Below are 16,127 nucleotides of genomic sequence, written 5' to 3'. Positions count from 1 at the left end.
TGTTCCCTAGTTTCTTCAGATGAAGCTTAGATTTTTGATTTGAGACCTTTTTCCTTTTCTGATATAGGCATCTGAAGTTATACATTTCTAACCACTGCTTTAGATACATCCCATAACTTTTGATATGTTGTATATTTTTCATTAAGCCCAACTTATTTAATTTCCCTTGCGATTTCTTCTTTGACTTTTGGGTTATCTAGAAGTGTGTTGCTTAACTTCCGAATATGTCGTGTTTTCTCAGATTTATTTGTTATGGATCTCTAATTTAATTTCATTGTGATCAGAGGACATACTTCGTATAATTTTAATATTCTTTATTTTATTGGGACTTATTTTGGTCTTCAGCATATGGTCTATCCTAGAAACTGTTTCATGAGCACTTGAAAAGAAAGTATGTTGCAGTTATTGAGTGGAGTGTTCTATAAATAGTAGTTAAGACAAGTTGGTTGATAGTGTTGTTAAAGTCTTCTCTAGTTGTTCTATCAATTATTTAATGTAGGGTGTTAAAATCTGTATTATTGATTGTCTACTTCTCCTTTCATTTCTGCTGGATTTTGTTTCATACATTTCGGGGTTTGGTTCCTAGCTGTATGTATGTATGTATGTATATATACACACACACACACACCCACACACACACATATATATATATGCATATATATTTATTTTAAAAATATTACGTATTTATTTATTTAATTTTGTATTTTTGGCTGTGTCGGGTCTTAGTTGTTGCATGCGGGATATTTCTCTGTGGTGCGCGGGCTCTTCATGGCGGTGTGTGGGCTGCTCTCTAGTTGTGGAGTGCGGGTTCTTTTTTCTCTTCTCTAGTTGTGGCGCGCGGGCTCCAGAGCGCATGGGCTGTGTAGTTTGCGGCACGCAGGTGCATGAGCTCAGTAGTTGAGGTGCATGAGCTCAGTAGTTGTGGAGCGTGGGCTTAGTTGCCCCGCGGCATGTGGGATCTTAGTTCCCTGACGAGGGATTGAAACCACATCCCTTGCATTGTAAGGTGGATTTTTTACCACTGGACCACCAGGGAAGTCCCTATATATTTATAATTGTTATATCTTCTAGATGTTTTGACCTTTTATCAAAAATGTCTCCAGTAATATTTCTTGTCTTAAAGTTTATTTTGTCTGATATTAATATAGCCACTCTAGGTCTCTTGTGGTTACTTTTTCTTTCTTATTTTTGAAAAATTGAAGTGTAGTTGATTTACAACATTGCGTTAACTTCTGCAGTACAGCAAAGTGATTCAGTTATACATATATATACATTCTGTTTATTTAATATTCTTTTCCATTATGGTTTATCACAGGATAATGAATATAGTTCTCTGTGGTATAAAGTAGGACCTTGTTTATCCATTCCATATGTAATAGCTTACATCTGCTAACTCCAACCTCCTACTCCATCCTTCCCCCAACACCCTCCCCCTTGGCAACCACAATTTTGTCCTCTATGTCCGTGAGTCTGTTTCTGTCTCGTAGATAGTTTCATTTGTGTCATATTTTAGATTCCATATATAAGTGATATCATATGGTATTTGTCTTCCTCTTTCCGACTTACTTCACTTAGTATAATAATCTCTAGGTCCATCCATGTTGCTGCAAATGGCATTATTTCATTCTCTTTTATGGCTGAGTAGTATTCCATTGTATATATGTACCACATCTTCTTTATCCATTCATCTGGCAATGGACATTTAGGTTGCTTCTATGTCTTGGCTATTGTGAATAGTGCTGCTATGAACATAGGGGTGCATGTATCTTTTTGAATTATAATTTTATCTGGATATATGCCCAGGAGTGGGATTGTTGGATCATATGGTAATTTTATTTTTAGTTTTCTGAGGAACCTCCATACTGTTTCCTATAGCAGCTGTAACAACTCATTTCTTTTACATCTTTATTGGAGTATAATTGCTTTACGATGGTGTGTTAGTTTCTGCTTTATAACAAAGTGAATCAGTTATACATATACATATGTTCCCATATCTCTTCCTTCTTGTGTCTCCCTTCCTCCCACCCTCCCTATCATCCTTCACTTTCAATCTACTTATATCTTTGAATCCCAGGTGTGTCTCTTGCTGACCTGTAGCACAGAGTTGGAGCTTGCTGTGTTATTCAGTCTGATAAAATCTGTCTTTTGAGTAGGGTGTTTAGTCCAATCACATTTAATGTACTTATTGATATAGTTAGAATTTCTTTTGCTATTTTGATAGTTGTTTTCTATATGTCTCATGTCTTTTTTATTCCAAGGAAGTAATGAAATCATGAAGTGCCAGTGTATTTGTAAACTACTTAATTTGTTGCTAAATAAAATATGCGAAATACAGAAAAATAGAAGGACTCATACATCTGTCACTCAGACATAACTTTATTTAATGTTGCAGTATATTTTCTTCCAGAGTTAATTTTTTTTCCTATTCAGATATTTGCTTGCTTGATTTTTAACAGAGCTTATATCATACCATTCATACAATTGTATATTTTTATCTCACGCAGTCTATTATATGCATTTTCCATGTGTTTCAACTACAGAGGAGCAGTCATCAGCAGAGAGATAATTGAAGCAGTTAAGCAGAGACCCCCTTAGAAGAGCTTTTGACTCAATGAAATGGTTCTGAGGGCCCTGTTGTTGAAATAAGTGTCCTTGTCAAAGAACTGGACAGGTCCAAGGGTTGGTTTGGAAGACAAGATGTCTGAGCAGCACCTGTTGCATCATGAGTCTCAGTTATACTTGGTTCTTAGTTTCTTACTTTGTGAAATATAACAAAGGAAAGGCATTGTCTCCTGTATGTTTGGTAAAAATCACCTGTAAAATGGCTGGATTTAGTGTCTTGGAGAAGCGGTATGAACTATTTTTTTTTTTTACTGTTGATTATGTGTGTGTACGTGTGTATTCATGTATAAATCTCACATGGTATCAAGCTTATTGATTTTATGGTATTCTAATGTTTTGTCCGCTTGTCTATTAGTTTCTGATGGTGCAGTTGCCAACTTCTCTACGTAGTTCCATCAAATTTTGCTTTATGTGGTTAAGTGCACACAAATTCATGAATGTATTGTGACTGTGTATCTTCATGGGGGATAGTTTCTTTTGTGATTCCTACAAATCGCCTCTTTATTTCTATCAGTCCTTCTTGCCTTAAATTCTTATGCCTGATATTAATGTTATTAGACAAACAATTTTGGGGTTAGTATTTTCTTGGTATATAGTTTTCTTTAATTGCCTTCCCCCAAACTTTTTGGTAATATTTTCTAACCATATATCTTGCAAACAGCACATGGTTGGATTTCTTTTTTTAAAAACCCAGTCAGAATGTATTTGTTGTGTTGTTGTTGCTTTTTAATAGGCCTAAACCATGTATATTTATTGTGATTAATAATATACTTGGACTTCTTTATACAATCTTATTTGAGTTTCCTATTTATCATAATTTTAGTTTGCTTTTCCTTTTCTTCTTTCTTGCCCGCTAATCTGGTAACTAACTCTTCTCTAGGTCATTTTTTTTTTTTCTCTCTCCATAGGTTTGGAAGTCACACATTCTATTTCTCTTATTTTGGTGAGTCTCCTATGTTTAATATATACACCACTAAGGGGCTCTGTCATATTCAAGGCTGCCATAATCTTTTAAATAGCCTTTCTGTATTTGGGATAATTCCCTGGTCACAGATCCCTCTTCCCCTGTGTAAAACTGAGAACTCAAATTCCTTGCCTCCCTTGCAGCTATGATGCAGGCCTACGATACTGGCTCTGCTAACCAGAAGCACCAGTGGGAATATGAGGATGTGAGGATACAAGCCCTGCACATGGCTCCCACTGTCCTGGTGCAGGTAGAGGCCGATATCCAGTTTGTGGAGGTGGCAGTGGCTGCAAGACTAATTTTCTGACACAGAATTGGCATTGATGCTGATGGCAGGAGCAGATGAAGAGAAGTTGAGCTCCTGGCATTTGGTGTTTGATGGGAGCAGCAGCAGTTTCTTTATCACACCAGCTCTATTACATGGTTTAGGGCACTTTTTCTAGAAGCTCAGCCCACGCTTGTTTTTTCAGCTCTCCCAGTGACTCTGGGAGCTGTTGAAGATCGATTTAAGGAATTCTTGCTTGGATTTTGTTGTTTGCAACAAAAAACTTTAACCAATGTAATAGCTTGTCAAAGTCTAAAATTTAAGACTACCTCACTCCTTCTGAATGAAAAAAGTTGTCTTTAACTCAGAACTCTTTTCTGCCATTATCTACCACATTTTTATGGGCTAATAACTTAATTTCACCTGGTTTTAAAATTCCAAAATACGGGTACTTAAAAAAATACTACTGATTTAGATTAACCAAGATATTCACTGATTTATCTGTTTATCCTTCCTTCTCCCACTCACTTATTCCTTTTGGGTTCAGCTTTTTGCTTGTTGGAGTATATTCTTTCGTATCTTTTTCAACGACCATCTGTGAGTCCTGAATTTTAAAAATGTGTTTATTTGGGCTTCCTTGGTGGCGCAGTGGTTGAGAGTCCGCCTGCCGATGCAGGAGACGCGGGTTCGTGCCCCGGTCTGGGAAGATCCCACATGCTGCGGAGCGGCTGGGCCCGTGAGTCATGGCCGCTGAGCCTGCGCGTCCGGAGCCTGTGCTCTGCAACAGGAGAGGCCACAACAGTGGGAGGCCTGCGCACAAAAAAAAAAAAAAAAAAAAAAGTGTTTATTTTATTCTTCCTCTTGAAAGATGGTTTAGTCAGGAATAGAATTCTAGTTTCTCAGGATGGACTCTCAATACATTGAAGATATTTCCCATTGTTTTCCATAGCCTATTGTTGCTAATAAATCTGCTAACAGGTTGACTGTCATTTCTTTTAAGATAACTTGACTTTCCTCAGTGGTAACTCTGAACATTCTCTTATTGTGTTTGGTATTCTCTAATTTCACTACTATGTATGGGTCTCAATTTAAAAAACTTTGCTTGAGCCTTAGCATCTTCCTTTGATCTGATAACTCATTTTTCTTCCAGTCTGACAAATTCTCACGCATCATCTCTATGGAGATTGCTTCTCCTTCATATTCTATTTCCTCCAGAAACTCTTTTATATGTATATGAGGTTTTCCAGTTCTATGCTCTAGGTCTCTGAACGTATCTTTGCTGCTTTGGCAGTTTATTATATGCATTTTCCATGTATTTCAGGCTCATGATAAAATCCATTTTATAATATAAGGATTATCTGGCTCAAAAGCCATCAATAGTTGTCTACTTCCTATCACATAAGCTATTCTTTTGGCTTTCCAGGTCCTCATGCATCCAGGCCCTGTCATTGATTAGCTGGGTAACAATGGGCACACCCCTTCTTTGGACCGCAGTTTCCTAACCTAAAAAGGTTACTGAAAAACTTAAATGATGTAAAGCATATAAGGTGCTGGCAAATGCCCACTGTGGTTGTAGCACAGTAAGTAAACTTGGGTGTGGCTGCCTAGCTCACAGCAATTACCCTGGTGGTCACATCTACATGACATCTTTCCTCCCACTGTTTTAAACATGAATTCTGAATGGAAGCTGTCATCAATTCTCAGACCTTGCTTCCTTGGTTGTAGTGATTGGCTGAGGCATGGGCACATGAGTCTAGCCTGATTAGTCATTCCTTGAGACTTTTAAAATTTGAGGTTTCCTTCATGACTGCACAGTACTTAAGATGTGAGTTGAGCTGCTGACTGCAGTAAGGGAGAATGAAAGTGACATTTAGAAAAGGGTGGGGTGATAAGGGTGGGACAGAGAGATTACCAATACCATTCAAGTTCCTGGCGTCATCAGCTTTGATGACATGGGACTTTTCAATACTACAGATTCCTTTAATATTTAAATATTTTATATATATATATGCCAGAATAACCTTATAATAAAGATTTAAAAAATAGTATCAGAATTTGAATATGAATCTTATTTCATTTTATTGCTCAATGACACAGATTTCTTATTCCTATTTTTCAGAATGATTGTCACCCTCTCTCCAGCTATGGAAATGTAGTTGCTGTAATAATAACATTAAATTTGAATGGTTCTGCAGAGTTCCCACAGCCTTTCATACCATTATCTTATTTGATTGTGTGAGATGAGTAGGCCAGGTAATGTTATGCTTAGTTTTTACAGATAGTGAAATTAAGATGCAAATTGGCCTTCCCTGGTGGCGCAGTGGTTGAGAGTCCGCCTGCCGATGCAGGGGACGTGGGTTCGTGCCCCGGCCGGGAAGATCCCACATACCGCGGAGCGGCTGGGGCCGTGAGCCATGGCCACTGAGCCTGCGCGTCTGATTAAATGGTGTTCAGGGTGGACGAGGGTGAGAACCAAGCTGGATATTAAGCATTATCTATTGGGAGCTTGGAACCTTCTATCTGCAAGTTGTCAGGGATGGTGCCTTGTAAAATACTTTCATTAATTAATGTTAATTAGAAAATCTCAGAAGAGCCCTGAAAACTTTCATTAGCTCAATCCTAAAACCTATTAAAATGCATACTTGGTCCACAATTTACGTTCATACTCTCAAATGCACTTGTTTTCCCCAAAGTGAATCTTCTTCTTCTTCCTAATCAAGTTTCTGTTATGCTTTTAAATTCTAGAACTTTTAACTCAGAGGAGAGGTTTTTGGGGGTGGGCTGGGGGAAGAGGGGGATGTATTAATTCCTGGCTAGACATCCACAGTGCTTAATAGGCTTGTGTATGAATGAGGGTAAATTCTTACACTCCTGGACTAAGAACTCTGTATTGGACATAGCACATGGGTAATTGTTTACAAAAGTGACTTGTGATCAAAAAGTACTCTAGCAATATTATCACAACACCTCTGTTGCGGAAAACTCAAGTGTTTTCACAATATTAACTCCTTCACCCTCACTGAACTGATAGGAGAGGTGGGGTGGGAAACAGTATTCCTATTTTGTGTGCAGGAGTTGATGAAGTAAAGGGGAGAGAGGTACTGAGGGTGCAAAGCAAGAACAGTCTGGCTTCATCATGAGTGTTACCTCACAGTTGTGAGAATCCCTCCATTTTAATTTGAAAATATAATTTATGATGAGGAATGTCATTTTAGATAACTGTTTCTATAGAATCAAGTCTTTGGTATGCCAAAGAATATTGGAAGGATCATGCTATTAGTCAGCAGTGTTTTTCATTTTGCATTCTGATATTTTCATTTTTTATGGGGCTAAAAGAAGTTTTTTGTTATAAGTGCAGCACTATAAGACACTGACAGTCCTGGCATAGGTCCCCTTTTCTCCCGACTGCCATTAGACCCAAATCGATCCTCTAAATAAAGTCTGTCCCAAGAGACACAATTGATGTAGGGAACAGGGAACTTTTTAAAACCAAGCCTGACGTCACACATTCGTGTTCTAACCATCTGTACCTTTTATTAACCAAGGGCTGGAGTCGCCCGGGCGGACACAGGCGCACAGCAGTCTTCTCCCACACAAGCCTGGAATGGCAACAGTGTGCTGTTGCCTAAGAAAGAAAAGCCGTTTCAGAGCTGTGGGGTGGCGTGGGGGCGTGTGTAGCAGGGGAGTCATTCCTCTCCTCCTCCATCCAAGGATGCTATTTATTGGCAATCCAACACATCTTTTTTTTTTTTTAAATTGATTTCTCTCGAGTGGGAGGCAAAACCCTTCAGATGCAAATGAAGAAAGGGGGAAAAATGCAAGCCAGGCAGGAGGATTTGGGGAGAGAACCACAGCCTTGCTTCGGTTTGGAACCGCGGGTAGAGAAAGGCTTAGGCGTCCACACCAGTTTGGCTGCGAAGGTGCTGCCTTTCTGCTCAGAATGCCAGCATCGCCCCCCTCCCCCACGGTTGCTGCCCGCGGGAGGGCGGCCCCCCCAGACGTCCCCTCTAACCTCCCCAGGTCCGGAGGGGCGCGTGCCAGAGAGAAAAGGGGCGCTCTTTCTCCTTAGACAACGTGCCAGACCCCGCCAGTTCACGCTCCCCTCCCCCTCCCTCCGGCCCTGCCCTCCTGCCCGCCCCCCAACCCCCGGGAGGACAGCCGCTTCCCGGTGACCATCTCTCACCCCACTCCCTTGGCTCTTGCATCCTGCGGAAGCCCAGGGGCGAATCCTCACTCCCCCTCCACGTGCAAGTCCTGTTCGCCACCCTCCCCTCGCCGCTCCCAGGAAGGCAGCAGCCTCCAGGTGCCCACCTCTCACCCCCTTTCCGGCCCCTCACCCCTCACCCAGCCCCTGCAGTCTCCTCCGGCTTTAGGGAGCGTTCTGCACGCTCCCTCCACGTGCGAGCTCCGGGCAGTTACCCCCCACTTCCCGGGACCCGCACCTCAAGCCCGGGCTCCTCCCACCTCGCCCAGGGCGCGCGCCCAGGGCACCTGGCTGCCCCTCCCCCGGCTCCGCTCCCTCGCTCGCCCCCGCCCAGTGCGCCCGGCTCCGCGCCCACCCTCACCCCTTCCTCCCCCGCCCTTGCCCATCCGGGAGGCGGGGCCCGAGCGAGCGAGGCGGCGTGGCCAATGGGCGCTCGTCTTACTCTGGCCTCTCCCCCGCGCGGCCGCCAATCGCGGCGGGCGGTGGTGGTAATATTGTGGAGTGGAGTTTGGATGCCGCGGCTGCCGCGGGCTGGAGCGGGGCGGCCGCGGGGGCTGCCCGGCTGTCTCGGGAAGGGGGCGTGAGGCGGCAGCGGCTGCGGAGACAGCGGAGGGAAAAAGAAAGAAAGGAAGGAGGAGGGCGGGGAGTCCTCGAGGAGGAGGTGGGATCCTCCGGTTCCTCACCTCTCGGCTGCGGAGGGCGGCGGGGAGGCGGCGCCGCCCCCTGCCCGCGGACTCCTTAGCTCACTGCCGCCGACCCGCCGCCTCCAGGCGCAGGCGAAGCTCCTGGGGCGGGAGCGGTGGCCGGGCGGCGCCGACCGCCATGGCGTTCCTCAAACTCCGCGACCAGGTAGGCGAGGGGCGGCAGGCCCGGGGGTGGGAGGGAAGGCGGGAGGAAGGGGGGGCCGGCGGTGTGGGCCGCTGGGCGCCCGCTCGGCGGGGCGGTGCGAGGGAGGCGGGGACACCTCGGGGGTCGCGGCGGCCCGCCTGTCAGCGCAGCCCGGCCGGGGGAGCCCACGTGCCGCCTCCGGCCGCCGCCGCCGGAGGGGCGGGTCCGCGCTAGCGCCGGGCGCCCGCGTCCGGGTCCGCGCCTCCTCTCCAGGTGAGGCCGGGGCCTAACAGGTGGCTTCCCGCAGCCAGGCGGGGCGCTGCCGGCGGCCGTGACCGAGGGTCACGACCTTGCTGGCTTGTTGGCGTCGCCGGGTAGTTCGAGGCCGACTCTCTGGGTCAAAGGAGATTTTGCTCAGGGAGTAGTTATTCAACGTGTAAGTTCCCACACTTGTTTTCTTCTGACATCTTGTGCACCATCATGGTTACTTTTCTTGACTCAGGAAGAGCTGATACAAGAATACCTGAAGTGCGGTAAACTGTCATGACTCTTGGATTGAGGAAATATTTTGTGTCTAGGAACGAAATCGTAACCGTATCAGAATTACTTGTACACCTGAAAACGTTGAACGATGGGTAACAAGGCTTTCAGGCGATGCAGAGGTTTCCAAACATCTGAATCTCTCCTTGAAGGAAAAGGGAAATTAACGTGTGAAATATACCGAATCGCAGTAGACTCCTTAGGGCTGAGAATTTATCTTTGCCAATTGTTTTTCTGAACAGAAGATAGTGAACAGATTTGAAGGGAAGGTAATTGCATGTATTGGGAAACTATTCCGAAAGTGAGTTCCCCTTTTGAAAAACAGTGAGGGAAAAACTTGAGATATATTTTTCAATGTTGTCTCTTAGTGAATATTGTACCTTAAATTCTGAATCTAAGTAGTGTCATTTAATAAGTGACTTTCCTGTTTAGGCTGATGGCTGAACTTGTGTATCATTTGGTATCAGAAAGTTTTTAGTTGGTGTTAACATCATCAGGACATGATACTTTGAAAAACTCTAGTGTTTAGTCAAGCTTATCCTTTGTATTTCAAATTGTGGAACTGCATTGTCCAGTATGATAGCCACCAGCCACATGTGGCAACTTAAATTTAAATTAACTTTAATTTTATTATTTATTTTTGGCTGCGTTGAGTCTTTGTTGCTGTGTGCCGGCTTTCTCTAGTTTTGGTGAGTGGGGGCAGCTCTTCATTGCGGTGCACGAGCTTCTCATTGCAGTGGCTTTTTTTTGTTGCGGAGCACGGGCTCTAGGTGCGCGGGCTTCAGTAGTTGTGGCTCTCGGGCTCTAGAGCGCAGGCTCAGTAGTTGTGCATGGGCTGAGTTGCTCCTTGGCATGTGGGATCTTCCCGGACCAGGGCTCGAACCCGTGTCCTCTGCATTGGCAGGCGGATTCTTAACCACTGCACCACCAGGGAAGTCCCTAAATTAACTTTAATTTTAAATAAAATAAATTCAGTTCTTCATTCCTGCTAGCCACGTTTCAGGTGCTCCATAGCCCCACGTGGCTCTTGATTATGGTATTGGACAATACAGGTGTGGAGCATCTGTATCATCAGAAAGTTCTGTGGGGCAGCACCATTAAAGAATAAGAGGTAAAGCATAAACCAATTCCTGTACAGTTAACTCACGTTGTACTCTTAATGGTGTGTAACTCAAGATCCAGGGTCTCCACTAATCTTTACCGATCTAATGGCACCTTGTGGTTCCATAACTTATAGTTGAGGTAACAATTTTTGTTTTGTTTCTCGTCTTACGCTTTTGAAGAAAGTTGTTTGGATTATGTGTGTTAGAAATTTGGTGAACTTTTGGGAGAGCATCTCATTTTATTCATCAGATTTAAACAGAAACAGGATTGTATTTTCAGTTGGACATAAAATCCAATTGCACCTTTGCATTTGTGTATTTAGGAATTGCAGTTGTGAAACAGTTGTGATGCTACTCCAGTTTTATATAATATCTATTAATACTTGGTGGTAAAGATGATATGTAAAATGTCACCTGTAAACTTGAAGGTATTTGGGCAAGTTAATGAAGTGGCATGGCTGGGGCGGGGGGGCGGGGAAGAACCTTGGGGTTTACCTCTAATAAACTACTAAGTAATTGGCTCAGGAAGGGAATAGCTGCTTTTAGAAGTCATCTTATGTGTTGATATTTTATTAGCTGTTAAAAGCGATGGTACAAATGAAATGGAATGCAAATACTATTTTAACCTTTCCCATCTACAGGACAGGCAGTTCAGCTAGACGAATTATTTTATTTGGAGGAAAGGAGGAGATCTGTTTAAGTACACAGAATTTTAAAGCTGAAAGGTAGTTGACATAGCATTTAGCTCAGTCATTTACACTTGAGCTAGGAGGTAGTAGAATCTACTTTTCTATGTTATTTCCATGTGTACACCCTGTATTTTGCTTTTTTCCATCTTTGTAAATACAGTCTATTACATAGAAGCTAAACATGGGTAGGGGTTGTTTTTCTTTGTGCATATAAGCATCAGGGAGTTCTAGATGGTTTAAACATAAAATCAGTGAGTAAATAAAGCAGTTTGTTTTCATATCCAATCAATGACAATGCGTAAGACAGCTTTCCCTCATTTTGTGCCAACACCAATATGGGGGTAAGAAGTTACTACTGTGCTCTTTTCTATTAGTAGGTGAAAATAACTTTCAATTGTAAATGAAATGAAAAGAATTTGTTTCCTGTTTGTAGGAAACGTCCCTGGATGTTTTCCCCCCACATAAAAGAGTTATAACAGCACGAATCTGTAACAGTTGCAGGGTTTTGTTCAACAGGTGTCACTGTCAGGTTTTTTCTCTTTGCAGTTACTAAAAATGTAATCATACATGGTTACATTTAAAATTTATTTTCTGGCTTTATTGAGATATTATTGATATATAACATATGTAAGTTTAAGGTGTACAGCTTTGATTTTATACATGTATATATTGTGAAATGCTTACCACAGTAAGTTAGTTAACACTTCCATCCCTTCATGTAATTACCATTCGTGTGTGTGTATGTGTGTGGAGATAACATTTAAGATCTACTTCTCTTAGCAGCTTTCAATTATGTATATATAATAGAGCATTGTTAATTATAGTTACCATGCTGTACATTAGATCCCCAGATCTACTCATTTTATAGCTGGAAATTTGTACCCTCAGACCAGTTACAGGCTTACATTTTATCAGCAGTGATTCATAGTATACCCTAATAAGAAAGGTAGATGGTCTTTGTTTGGTTCAGGGGTAACAAGCTCACAACTGGGGAGCTAAATGGCGGCTGATACTTGGCTTCAGTATCTAGGACACAATAGGGAGTGATGGGGATCATGGCAAATAGCAGGTATGTTAGCTGCTGTTCGCTCCAGGCCATTTTTTCTGTGCAGGTGTGCCTAGTATTTTTAGAACTCCAGTTTTTTGTAGGAAGCCAGAAATACAGATTCTTATGAAAAATTTCTATTTATAAGTGTTGGCAAGTTGGTAGATAACATTGAGAAAAATTCAAAGCCGTGGTTTTAAAAAGGGGGACCAGTTTGTAACCACTAGTTTAGATCAGCTTGAGGAAACAAGCTATTATAAAATTAGATTCCTATTAAAAAACAGTTTTCTCTGAGATAAAATAGCCAAAATGGTCATAAACTTAAAAAAAATTGAGATATAATTTGCATACCATGAAATTCACCCTTTTAAAATGTTCAGTAGTTTTTAGTATATTCACAAAATTGTACAACCATTACCACTGTCTAATTCCAGAACATTTTCATCACTCCAAAAAGCCATTAGCCAGACTTCCCTGGTGGCGCAGTGGTTAAGAATCCACCTGTCAATGCAGGGGACCTGGGTTCGAGCCCTGGTCTGGGAAGATCCCACATGCCCTAGAGGAACTAAGCCCCTGCGCCACAACTACTGAGCCTGTGCTCTAGAGCCCACGCTCCGCCACAAGAGAAGCCACCGCAATGAGAAGCCCGCGCGCAGCAATGAAGACCCGATGCAGCCAAGAATAAATTAAAAAATAAAAATAAAAAGTCTTTAAAAAAGCCATTAGCAGTCACTCCTTGTTCTCCCCTCCTCCTACCTCCTGGCAGTCACTAATCTACTTTCTATCTCTATGAATTTGCCTGTTATATTTCATATAAATGAAATCATACAATATGGCCTTTTATGTCCGACTTGTTTCACTTGGCATAATACTTTTAGCGTGAATCAATTAGAAACTTTTATATCATGTTTAAGACTTTCTAAAAAAAGTTTCTATACTTTTGTGCTGTTTTATTGCCTCTGGTAGTGTGCATATGTATAGTTTGGATGTTGTTTTTTTCTGTTTTCCGAGTTGGTTTTATAACTCAAGTTAAACTTTGTTTGCAGTAGTACTAAAAAGGATAATAGTTTTCACATTTGGATTATTTTTGTGTAGGAGCCATCTTTGTGTTCCCTCCTGGGTTAATGGTCATTAGGTAAGAATTCTTGATATATTGAAGGATTTTCTTTTTGTTTTTTTTTGGTTTTTTTTTTGCGGTACGCGGGCCTCTCACTGCTGTGGCCTCTCCCGTTGTGGAGCACAGGCTCCGGCCGCACAGGCTCAGCGGCCATGGCTCACGGGCCCAGCTGCTCCGCGGCATGTGGGATCTTCCCAGACCGGGGCACGAACCCGTGTCCCTTGCATCGGCAGGCGGACTCTCAACCACTGTGCCACCAGGGAAGCCCATGGGTTTTTTTTTTTTTTTTGAACAAAGTTGGCATATCAATGAGTAGATATTGTATGGATGAGAATAAATCACTGTTTCAGATAGTAAGTTCTCACTTGTCAAGCATTCACTAAGGGTAGAGCATTAGTTGACTTTTCAGTAGGAGAAAAAACTAGATGATCCTTGAAAAATCTTGTAATTGGGGATACAGAATGTATGAAATGCCCCCAAAACACTGATGCCCATATGTTCAAGTATTCCATATCAAGTGTCTCCTTGCTTTCTGTTGGAGATTGTGGGGGACACAGGGTAGAGTAGCTACCATCTCTGTTCCTAAGAATCTTATTGGCTAGAAAATGAGCGAAGACATGCATAAATAAATGCACAGCGTCTGAGATACTTCACGTGAAAAGGTTTATAGAAGTTGAGGAAAAACATGGAGCATATTCTTTGGAAATGTAACTACTATATAATTCAGAAATAAGTGTGTTCTATGTTTCTTGACTTTTTTTTTGAATGCTTTGTATAATACAGTGTAGAACATGGAGTGCTCCATAAGAGATGGAGATAACATGATTCTGAATTCAGAAAGGATCAGATGATCTGATTGTAGGCAGAGGGAAACCCTCATGGCAAGGGAGGTATTTTAGGTCCACAGAAAGGGTTTGTTGAGAGCAAACATTTGGGCAGGAAAGCAACAAGAGGGAACCCAGAAGGCAAGCCAGAAAAAGAGGATGGTATGTTTCTGTTGGGATAGTTAGGCAATAGACCTGATTGGTGGGTGTAGTTGGAAAGGACTGGAGGTAGATTAGTTGAATTAACAGTGACTACATTATGAAGTACTTGGAATACAAGGTTAAGAAGTTTGGACGGATTGGTAGGTGATGGGAAGTCTAAGCTAGGCTGTGAAGAGCTTCAGGGGGAATGTGCATAAATGTACTTTTCTCAAGAGGGTTCATAGTTTTATTAGATCTTCTGAGGGGCCCATGATACCCCAAAGTTAAATAACCGCTACATTACAGGTTTTAGAAGAGTAGATTATAAAAGACAAATAGGGACACCCAAGACTGGTTAGGTGGCTACTGCTGTAATTCAGAACATATGTAAAACCTTTTAATTTAGTATAAACTGAGTATATTAATTACTAAGCCAAAGTTTGAATGGAAATGAGTACATCTTTAAAGGATCGTTATAGCTGTAATAATGACTCACTTATGTGTACAATTATGTCTTATATTCATATAACAATTGATAAGTTTTTTTGTTGCATAGTCCCACTAGGGTCAATCACACATTAAAATGCAATTGAACATTGATTATGGTAGTGAAAAAAAAGCAGATAATCCAAGTAGTTAGGTTTGGGTTGTATTAGGTTTTTCGGCATTTTATTTCCTTTTCGTTTTTCTAGTCTAATGTAAAATTCATATACCTGGGCTAGACTGAGATACCCCTGGAAAATGTTCTGTGCCTGGAGGAAATAGTTTAGGATTAAGCCTTTTTGTTCTGGATAATGTATCCTGTGGACAGTTCACATCAAGCCAATCACTGAGTAATACTTATAATTTAAAATGAAAATTAAATGAAATCTCCAGTTATTTAAACCAATAATGTTTTAAAGTGTTACAGTATATTGTACACGATGATTAAAGTTCCCAAGTACTTTAGGTTTGATTTCTACTCCGGTCCCTAGCCCCAGTTCTTCGTTATACTATTAAGGGATTCATCTACCTTCCTTATGTGATACTGATTTTAAGAAAAGTTGCCAGGATTCTTCGTGTATACCGGTTGTCATACAAAGCAAAGTCTAGATAGAATTACTACTCCCACAGCTAAAGTTCACTTATAAGCAGTAAATTTAAGTTCAGATTCTTAATTGGCGATGGTTTCATCTTTGATTTATTATAAGGTTAAAGGTTATGTCTTTTCTACTCTTGCGGATTTAAGGTCACAGGTAATATTAAAGCATGCAGCACAGGACAAGATATTTAAAAGGGGAAATTAGGAAGCAGTTGTTTCTGACACAAATGCTTGTTCTGGAAGCCTAGAATGCAAGTTATTACAGTTGAACACTACATTTTTTTTAAAAATAAATTATTTATTTTTGGCTGCATTGGGTCTTTGTGGCTTATGTGCTGGCTTTCTCTAGTCACGGTGAGCGGGGGCTACTCTTTGTTGCAGTGTGCGGACTTCTCATTGCAGTGGCTTCTCTTGTTGCAGAGCACAGGCTCTAGGCGCACGGGCTTCAGTAGTTGCGGCACGTGGGCTCCAGTAGTTGTGGCTTAAGGGCTCTAGAGCGCAGGCTCAGTAGTTAGGGCGCACGGGCTTAGCTGCTCCACGGCATGTGGGATCTTCCTGGACCAGGGCTCGAACCCATGTCCCCTGCATTGGCAGGCGGATTCTTAACCACTGAGCCACCAGGGAAGTCCCCTCTTATCCTTTTGAGGGAGCTCCTGGATTAAAAATGATGAAAGTCAGAAAGGACCTACGTAGCTATCTTTAAT

General features: G+C 42.1%; 1 protein-coding gene across 1 annotated transcript in view; it reads left to right on the top strand.

The window, feature by feature from the left end:
- The first annotated feature begins 8,563 nt into the window (after positions 1–8,563).
- ANKRD28 (ankyrin repeat domain 28) overlaps positions 8,564–16,127 on the top strand; it is a 181,746-nt gene continuing 174,182 nt past the window's right edge. The window contains exon 1 of the mRNA XM_029214088.1: positions 8,564–8,904. Within this exon, the coding sequence (XP_029069921.1) occupies positions 8,878–8,904 (27 nt within the window). The 5' untranslated portion in view covers positions 8,564–8,877. The remainder of the gene's footprint in view (positions 8,905–16,127) is intronic.

This window comes from Monodon monoceros, unplaced genomic scaffold (assembly GCF_005190385.1).
Source record: "Monodon monoceros isolate NGI ecotype Baffin Bay Population unplaced genomic scaffold, NGI_Narwhal_1 Super_Scaffold_11, whole genome shotgun sequence".
NCBI classification, from domain to species: domain Eukaryota; kingdom Metazoa; phylum Chordata; class Mammalia; order Artiodactyla; family Monodontidae; genus Monodon; species Monodon monoceros.
Note: the sequence above shows the minus strand (reverse complement) of the source record. Positions and strands in the feature narration are given on the sequence as shown.